The sequence below is a fragment of the Theobroma umbraticum genome, unplaced genomic scaffold (assembly GCF_002168275.2).
Source record: "Theobroma umbraticum cultivar Fairchild unplaced genomic scaffold, ASM216827v3 scaffold_147.0, whole genome shotgun sequence".
NCBI classification, from domain to species: Eukaryota; Viridiplantae; Streptophyta; class Magnoliopsida; order Malvales; family Malvaceae; genus Theobroma; species Theobroma umbraticum.
This window is the reverse complement of record NW_018397259.1, coordinates 10,212,502-10,221,419: the sequence shown is the minus strand read 5'-3', so window position 1 is coordinate 10,221,419 and position 8,918 is coordinate 10,212,502. Positions and strand designations below refer to the sequence as shown.

The 8,918-nt window shown below is 33.3% G+C and overlaps 1 protein-coding gene across 1 annotated transcript; it reads left to right on the top strand.

Moving 5' to 3' along the window:
* Positions 1-4,691: 4,691 nt before the first annotated feature.
* Positions 4,692-8,448, top strand: LOC110415969 (calmodulin-binding protein 60 B). Its single transcript, XM_021427777.2, is given in 9 exon segments — positions 4,692-5,178; positions 5,275-5,356; positions 5,760-5,812; positions 6,035-6,528; positions 6,635-6,795; positions 6,918-7,130; positions 7,229-7,400; positions 7,550-7,997; positions 7,999-8,448. Coding segments are annotated over 9 exon segments (1,761 nt in total). The 5' UTR covers positions 4,692-5,074; the 3' UTR covers positions 8,033-8,448.
* Positions 8,449-8,918: the final 470 nt, after the last annotated feature.

Genomic DNA, 8,918 nt, shown 5'->3' with positions numbered 1-8,918 from the left:
TTTTGGAATTCTGAACTTTGAAGCAGAAGCAATTCCACGGCCGAAACGATCGTGGAGAAGAAACAGGCTTTTGGCCCAAAGAAAGGGGCTTTGTGACCCAACCAAACGGCCTTTGTTCCCCAAATTAATGGGCTTGGGGCTTGGTCTGGATTTAAAGAACCACTGATCCATCTTGGTACTCAAATATTTTTTATTTCTTGAAATTAAATCAGATTTTAATTTTTAGATAAAAAAATTTGTGGATTATTAAAAAAAGATTTTATAAGTTAATTTTATGGATTATTTCAGACGTATTGTGTCACAAACCTCATATCAATAAAAAAATAAAGTGAGTTTTGTCTATATAAATATAACATTTCCACGACTTATTAATAAACATATTTTTTGAGTTGGAAACGTGAGCATGTAATTTATAGACTTACTTAAATTTTATTTTCAGAGTTTAAGATAATACAAGGTTAGGCTCAAGTTTCGATCCATGATATTTGATATCAAAGCAAACTCAGATTTTCACTAATGTGAGACTCTCATGAGAGATATAAGAGTCGAGATAAACTCAAAGTAATGTAAAAGTCATTTTTCTTTACAGATAAATAGTCAATGTAATAGGGGTATTACACAATTGAGTGAGATAAAATATCATGGATCACAATTAAGTGAGGTAAAATGTTATGGATCTCACATCAGTGAAAGATAAACACGAACCTTGCACAATTTATTAGACATGTATTTAGATTTAACTTTCGATTTGTAATATTTGGTATCAAAGCAAACTCGAATTTCCACTGATGTAAGGTTTTTATGAGAAATACAATACTTGAACTAAACTCGGATTAGTATAAGAGTCCATTTCCTCTACAGGTAGGAAGCCAATGCAACGGGGATGGTGCACAATTAAGTGGGATAGTCAGAGATAGGGTGAGTTTTGATATATAAATATAGACTTTCTACCACCTATCATGCATGTATTTTTTGTTGAGAACGTGAGTTTGTAATTTATAGGTTTACTTAAATTCTATTTTCAGAATTTAGTGCCACACAAGATTGAGTTTAAGTTTTAGCCTGTGAGATGTTGCACTCAAAAACTTATTTTTTGTTTATTTTTAAATAAAAATTTATATATAAAATGTAAATATTTATACAATGCAAAGTTAATTGTATGTAATATAAAGACAATTATAATCAAAAGGCAATTACATATAACAAGAAATTAATATTTTAATTATGTATAATTAAAATTTTTTAATATTAAACATGTACATTATTCAAAAATATTAGAACTAAGAAAAAAAATTTAATGAAAATTATTCAATGCAATTATAATCTTTATTTATGAATTGTACAAATCTTATTAATATTTATAATAAAAATATTTTTTAATAAAAGTCATTCTGATACAATTAAAATTTTTATAAATTATACAAATTAAATAAATCTTATTAATCTAAAAAATAATAATTTAAAAATAAAATTATTTTCGTCAATCCAAATTTTTTTTAATATATATACTTTGATACAGATTGTCAATATTGATACAAATATATATATATATATATATATGTGTGTGTATATATAGCAATAATAGTGGTTTCAATCATTGTATGAAAGCTGTGGGGTTTGATCTAGAAAAACTTTGAACACAGCAAAATATAAAAAGACCAAAAGTTTGATTTGACAAAATTATTCCAACAAAATGATTGTTGATTTGGGGATTTCTTTTTCAAAGACTTTTTGTTTGAAAATTAATCTTTTGGTACAAAAAAAAAAGAATATGGTGCTTTTTCTATTTTCTTTTTCGCTTTTTTTAAATATTTTTTATTTTAATCTTTCTCATGCCATATATATTCTGTGTTTTTTTATTTTTCAATCAGTTCCCTTGAATAAGTTCTGTTTTTAAAAAATGTTACATTGTTAATTTCACATAATAAAATTATCAAATTACTCTAAATTCAAAAATGAACTTCTTTGTTCATAATCTAATATATTTTAATAATTTTATTAAAAATTTAATAATATAACTTTTTTAAGAAAATAAAACTTATCCACAGTGATTGATAAAACAAAAACCAGAAAGTCTTATCTAGAAAAAAATTAAAATTATGAATGATTAAAAAATATAATGAATAAATATGATATTTTTGTCAATTGAAAAATTTTTCAATATCTGTATTTGTGTGTGTATATATATATATATATATATATTTATTTATTTATTTATTTATTTATTTAGCCATTAACTTGGACGTTGGTTTATAAGACAAGAATAGTGGTTTGATTCATTGCATGAAAGGTATGGTCTTTGATCTTGAACAAATTGATTGTTGGTCCTTTGGTCAAAAATATATTGCTTTGTCGTATAAAAGAAAATATGTTATTTTTTTGTTACTTTTAAAAAATAAATTTCACGTATGAATTTTATGATTTTAATTTTTCTCACATGACATACTATGTTTTGTTTTTCAATTAACTTCCATAAGTAAATTTTGTTTTCAAAATAAATTACAGAGTTAATTTGAGGTATTTTAATAATTAAAAAAAGTAACAACTTAATTTTTTATGAAAATAAAACTTATCCACAATCGAAAAAATTAAAATTACAAAGAGTGTAGGTAGAATTTTTTTTAGATTATTAATTTGCTTGTAATTACCTTATGTCACTGGTCGGAATTGAAGCCCAACCCCCTCATGGCCTAAATTTTGTAAATAAAATTTAAGTAAGGTTATAAATCATTAGTTCACATTCTCAATCTAAAAAATATGTCTAATAAGTGATGAGAAAGTCATGTTTATATACTCAAAATCCATCTTATCTGTTACAACGCCTTTCTTACACGGACTCTTGACCTATAGAGAAAAGAGATTCTTACACTAGTTTAAGTCTATTTCGATTTTTATATTTCTCATAGGGGCTCCACATCAATGAAGATACATATCTGTTTTAATACCACTTGTCATGAGTCGAAACTTAAACTCAATCTCATGTGATTTTAAGTTTTGAAAATAAAACTTAAATAAATTTATAAATCACAAATTCAAATTATCAATCCAAAAAATATGTTATATATTCTAAATCCATCACACCTCTTAATTGATGTGAAATATGTGATACTTATCTACCAAACACATCATTCAAATTATTACAAACAACTTATTTACGATTAAAAATAAAATTATAATATAAATTTTCTAAAACAAAATGAAAATGTATCTAGAACCAAAAATTGCACATATATATAAAACAAAAATGGGAGATTTGTCGAAAGAATATGCGAGGAATAGACTTCATAAAATAGTTTGATTTTTTGAATTCATAATGACTTGAAAGTTTTCTTTCTGTTCACATATCACTATCCCAAACACTTTAATATTAACAAAAATAAATAAATAAAACAAAATGGGAGCATAAGTTCCAGGAATATTCATGACCATGAAATTTCTGTGAAAATTCCTCGCCATGGAAAATTATGAGAGTGTAAATGCCATGAACTTGCAAAGAATTCAACATGAAATACTCAAAACACCTCTTCCTTCTTTACAGACTTGCAGCCACCGATCTTCACCAAAAGGACAACAGCCATAGACACGTCGGCCGACAGTGAAAGCGACACAGTGAACCAAGTGGGACTTCTTAAAACTTTTCGTTTATTACCAAATAAAAGTTCGAACAACTTGGGATTTTTCATTTTTTGGATTTATTTTATTTTATTTTATTTTTTACATGTCGCTGTTTTTCGGAATTTTCAATCTTTATCGTATTTTGATCAACAGTACTCTCTTCGTCCTTAAATAATTTTATAGAGTCGAGACAAGAAGAGCATTAAACGATAAGGAGTAACGGATTTTCATGGAAACTTAAGGTTTAATCAAGATTATTGATGGTTAGTCAAGCTTAACGATTCTCTCTCTCTCTCTCTCTCTCTCTATATATATATATATATAATATTTTTAATCTTTTTTCTTTTTATCTTTATATATATAAATACAAGTGGGGCTTTGGGAGGTTTTTTATTTTTTATTTATAGTTTTTGATCTCTAGTCAAGGTCAAGTGTGATTGGTAAAAGTCTAAGAAGGGCAAATTTGAATACAGGAAGAACAAAGAATTCGAGTCCTTTGACAATATTCCTTGGCAAAAATAAATTTAGAATCATCGGTAGAGAAAACAATTATTTTTGATAATTAATATTCATATTTTTTTGTCCATTTCTCGTTTTAAGATGTTTTGAAATGAATTATTATTTTTTAATTTTAGACACCGGAGTACAAATAAAGGAATGATTCCGGCAATATTCCTTAAAAAAAAGAAGTAGAATGGTCGTTCATAAACGACAGTTATTTACTATACTCCATGCACGCTTTTGCATTATTGGTTAAAACAATTACATGCGAAATTCTGACAAAAAGAGAGACACTGACTTACTGACTTTGTCCAATCCTGCAAGACAAACGCGGTATCTGTAGAAAAACAGCATAAACAAATCGTTATCTCTTGCGTTAAATTTCGAGTTGCCTTCTAGTTTGAGACACTTCTCTCTCTCTCTCTCTCTCTCTCTCTGCCCTCCATGCGGGCGTTTTAATCCAACCGCGTTTCTGTCACCAATTGTAAGAAGCAAAAGCACATGTGATGTAACCTTTCTGTTTTGTTGGAATACTCGTATTTCTGTCCTTTTTTATACGTACCTTTCAAAGAATCATGATCCCGCGTTAACATGTTCTTGTTCCAGTTCGTTATACCTTGAACAAAACCCAAAGATTTTGTGGTAACTTTTTTTGTTTTTTTTTCTAAGTTTAGTGATGTGTACAAAGTTGTCAATAATTTAATGAAGGTTTAGCAGCAGTTCTTTTTCTATTTGGGTTTTTGCTTGACTTTAGTGACTTAACGTGTTTTAGTAACAGTGTTTTGGGTGAGGTTCCAGGTATCTTCTATGACTTTGTAAGTCAATGAAAGCAATTGCTTATAAGAGTACGGGTGGCGAGAGGTTTCGGTTACTGGCTGCGGTTAAGGCTTTAGATGCTCAAAAGGTTTAGTTTTTTGTCTCTTAACAAGTCATTTTCGAGTTGTCTTCTTTGTTGTTCATGATGTTGCCTATCAAGAGGTCTGCAACTGATGGAGGTGATGAGAGGTTGGGAGTAATGGTTCCTGATCCCAAAAGAAGAGCTACCCTGAAGAGCTCTTGGAGGTGATGAGTGGTTTTGGTTTGTTTCTTTCTCTTCCCAACATCTCAAGCTGATGTTTGCAATGTTTTCTGAATTGGGTTCTTGTTTTTTCCCTGCAGTGGTGCTAGAAACTTAATAGGATTGGGAGGGCTCTCCCTGAAAAGAATTGTGCTCAACCTGGAACCAATGCTTCGATCTTGGGTAAGAAAATCTAAGATGGAATTTGCTGTTCTTTCTTTTGTCTTTCAGGGGCTAGCTGGTATATGGTTTGATCCAGTTCGATCAAGATGTCATTTTGGTTTGCATTAGCTCTCAGTTTATAAATTTCAACACGTTTTTTAAGCAGATTCAAACAGTTGAACAGTAGTTGTTGACTTGTGCTTTTTGGAAAGGGAACACTACTGATACAAAGAATTTCAAAAAGATGAGGCTAGTGATGATTTCAATGAAGATTACAGTAAAATTGGCCAATTTCATCATTCTGCCCAAGCATGCATGATGTTTTAATGTTGATCAATATTTTAGCTGAATGTGTTGTTTATACTTTTAGCTGCATATCTCTGTAGTTTTAATTCTTTTGCATATCGTTGGTGAATATGATCAGGTTCGGGAGGAAGTGGAACGTGGAATTCTATCCTCCTCTCACCCATCTTCAAGGTAAGCTATTGTATATCTATCTTCTTGGAACATGTGTTCAAGGATTTTGACTGTATGAACAGTTAATTTTCATCGGCTAGGATCAGCAAAACTCTCAGAATTTAACTTCAGCTTGCTCTGCTTGTAGTTTTGCTGAAAAGTGGGGGGGTGGGGATTGTAAAGCTCCATTATTTCTCTATGGATCCTTGTCTAAACTTTGGTTTATGGTTTTCTGGTTTTCAGACCCTCGCTCAATCATATTGAGGCATCTAGAGGGAGAAGCTTGCAGTTGCGCTTTGTCGATAAACTGCCCCCTACCATATTTACAGGCGCCAAGGTTGAAGCTGAGGAGGGCAATCCCGTCAGGATTGTCCTAGTTGATGCAACTAGCAATACAATTGTCACATCTGGTCCACTGTCTTCTCTTAAGGTTGAGATTGTGGTCCTCAATGGTGATTTTGGTGCTGATGAGCGGGAAGACTGGACAGAAACTGAATTCAACGCAAGTATTCTTCGCGAAAGGGAAGGTAAAAGGCCATTGTTGACGGGAGATCTCAATGTTACGATGGCAGATGGGGTGGGAACTGTCGAGAATGTGATCTTCACTGACAATTCTAGCTGGATAAGGAGTAGAAAGTTCAGGTTAGGAGCTAGAATTGTGCAAAGGATCTCTGGTGAGGTGACGATCAGAGAGGCTAGAAGTGAAGCATTCGTGGTGAAGGACCATCGTGGGGAGTGTAAGTTCTTCCATTGCTTTTATTTCAACATTCAGTTTCTGTTATTCTATTTGTAAATGAATTTATGAATGATTTTTGAGAATTGACATGGAATTGATTCATGCAGTGTACAAGAAACACCACCCTCCATCCCAGCGTGATGAAGTGTGGCGTCTAGAAAGGATAGCTAAAGATGGTGCCTTCCAGACGCGGCTGGCTTCTAACAATATTCGTACAGTAAAGGATTTCCTGCGGTTGCATGTTACTGATCCATCTGCGCTACGCGATGTAAGTGAATAATTTGCTCATGTCAATCAGAGCACTCGAGCATGTTGTTGTCTTGGTGCATGCTGTTCTCTGTTATCCTTTTTTTCCTGCTGGTCCTAACTGAATTGGTGACATTACTGCAGATACTCGGTGGTGGAATCTCAAATAGGGTGTGGGATACGATCATAGAACATGCTTTGACTTGTGTTCTAGATGATAATGAGTGGTATACCCATACCTACTATGGAGCTCAACAAAGGGTTGGACTCCTGTTAAATTCCATTTTCAAGGTTGTAGCAGCAACATTTGGTGGCCAAAATTACCAGCCTGTGGAAAAATTGACCTTTTCTCAGAAGGTTTGTGTTTCATATCCAGCAAACTGATATAGTTACACAAAAATAGAGATGTGTTCCATCTGAGTTAAGATTGACTGATTCCTCCACTTAATTTGCAGCTTCTGGTGGAAGATGCAAAGCGACAAGCTTACAAGAATGTTGGAGACCTGGTCTTGACTGATCGGCAAGCAATTTTTGGCCCCTCAATGACCCTGACAAATCTACTTCCTGAGCCAGTTAGCATCCCAAATTTACTCCTGCAGCAACCTGATTTCTCAGTTGCCAACCAAGGTATAAGAACTTCTAGTATATTGAATTGTCAGCACATAATGAAATTTGTGGAGATCCGTTTTGCACCCACCTTTCCATAACTTTTCTTGCTCTCAGCCAGATTCTCTTTACTACTATTCTGATTTCATTGATTCATTATATGTATGCAGATCAACCAGACATAGCCCTGGGATTCAACCAATCCACAACATCCTATGCCTATGGAGTGGAAGAAAACAATCAATCACAGGTTTCTCTAGCACAGGATGGACACGGAATTCAGGCATTTAATCCGATGCTAAGAAACAGTTTCAGAATGGAGGGAATCTTCCCTTACCATGGAGACAACAGTTTGTCACTTTTGCCAGACTTTCATTTTGCTACCGAGGATAATCCTCAGGCTCAAATGCAAAGTTGGGCTTCAGTCACTCCAGCATGGGGACAAGGCAGTGGATTTATTTTAACTCCAGACTGCGAATCATCCTTTGGCATCCTTACTTCTTCCCCAAACTTTGATGCACATAGCCGACGCATGGGAAAGGGCAGAGATGTGTGCCCCAAAGCTGGGTGGTTGAAGCTTCGAGCTGTTATCCAGTGGAAGTTAATTACACGTGGAGCTAAGGCTCTGGCTGCCTGAAGGCATATGTATATAAATTACTAGACTGCAGCAATGAAGCATCATCTCAGAATTTTAGGAGCCAAGCTTCTCCAAGATATGTTAGGTTAGCTTTGTAGGTTTTTTCTGCTTTCATCGGTCAAGTTTGTGTAGGATAATTGCTAAATAGCATCTACTCTAGTTTCATGCAATCAGGAGGAAGAAACAATCCCCTAGATGTTTTAGATTAGATTCTGTAGTGTTTTTCCTGTTGAAAAGCTTTGTGTTCTTTTAGTATGTAAGCATATCAGATTAGGAGGCAAGTATTCTCCTTGAGCTGGAAGCTAATCTCTTCCTCACCAAGCTCTCATCCTTGTAAGTTGTAACAAGTACAACAAAAAGGGTCTTTGTAAATAGTGTTTGAAAGTCAAGATCATTAATCTAATAATTAAAATTCTGAGATTTTCACTTTCAGTAGGGTCTATATATTTGATACTATAATATTTTCATTCATGGACTCTCTTAGCAGCAGGGTAACAGGGTTTAGCAGAAAACCCTTCAACTGCAAAAACACCAACAGATTGCTGCATCAAAAATTTTTCCATTCAAGGTAAGTTTCCTGTTTCCCTTCTGCTAGCAAAAATGCTTCTTGCATGCTTCCACCAAATGCTATGGGGACAGTTACAATGTAGCCTTTTGGCCTGGAAATTTCTGCGGTTTGCTCCCAAGCTACCCTTAGCATCTGAACCCAAAAGACCAAACCAGATCTTGATCAAACTAGAAGGGGTAAAGGAGGGGGTTGAAAATAAAACAAGAAAACTAGCAAACTGATAATACTATGACCTGATCTTGATCAAAATTGAACACCCAGTCTCTCTGGCTTTTGCAGATAAAGATCATGGAAGTGAATGCATGATGAGATCTTCCATGGTTGCAATCATGAG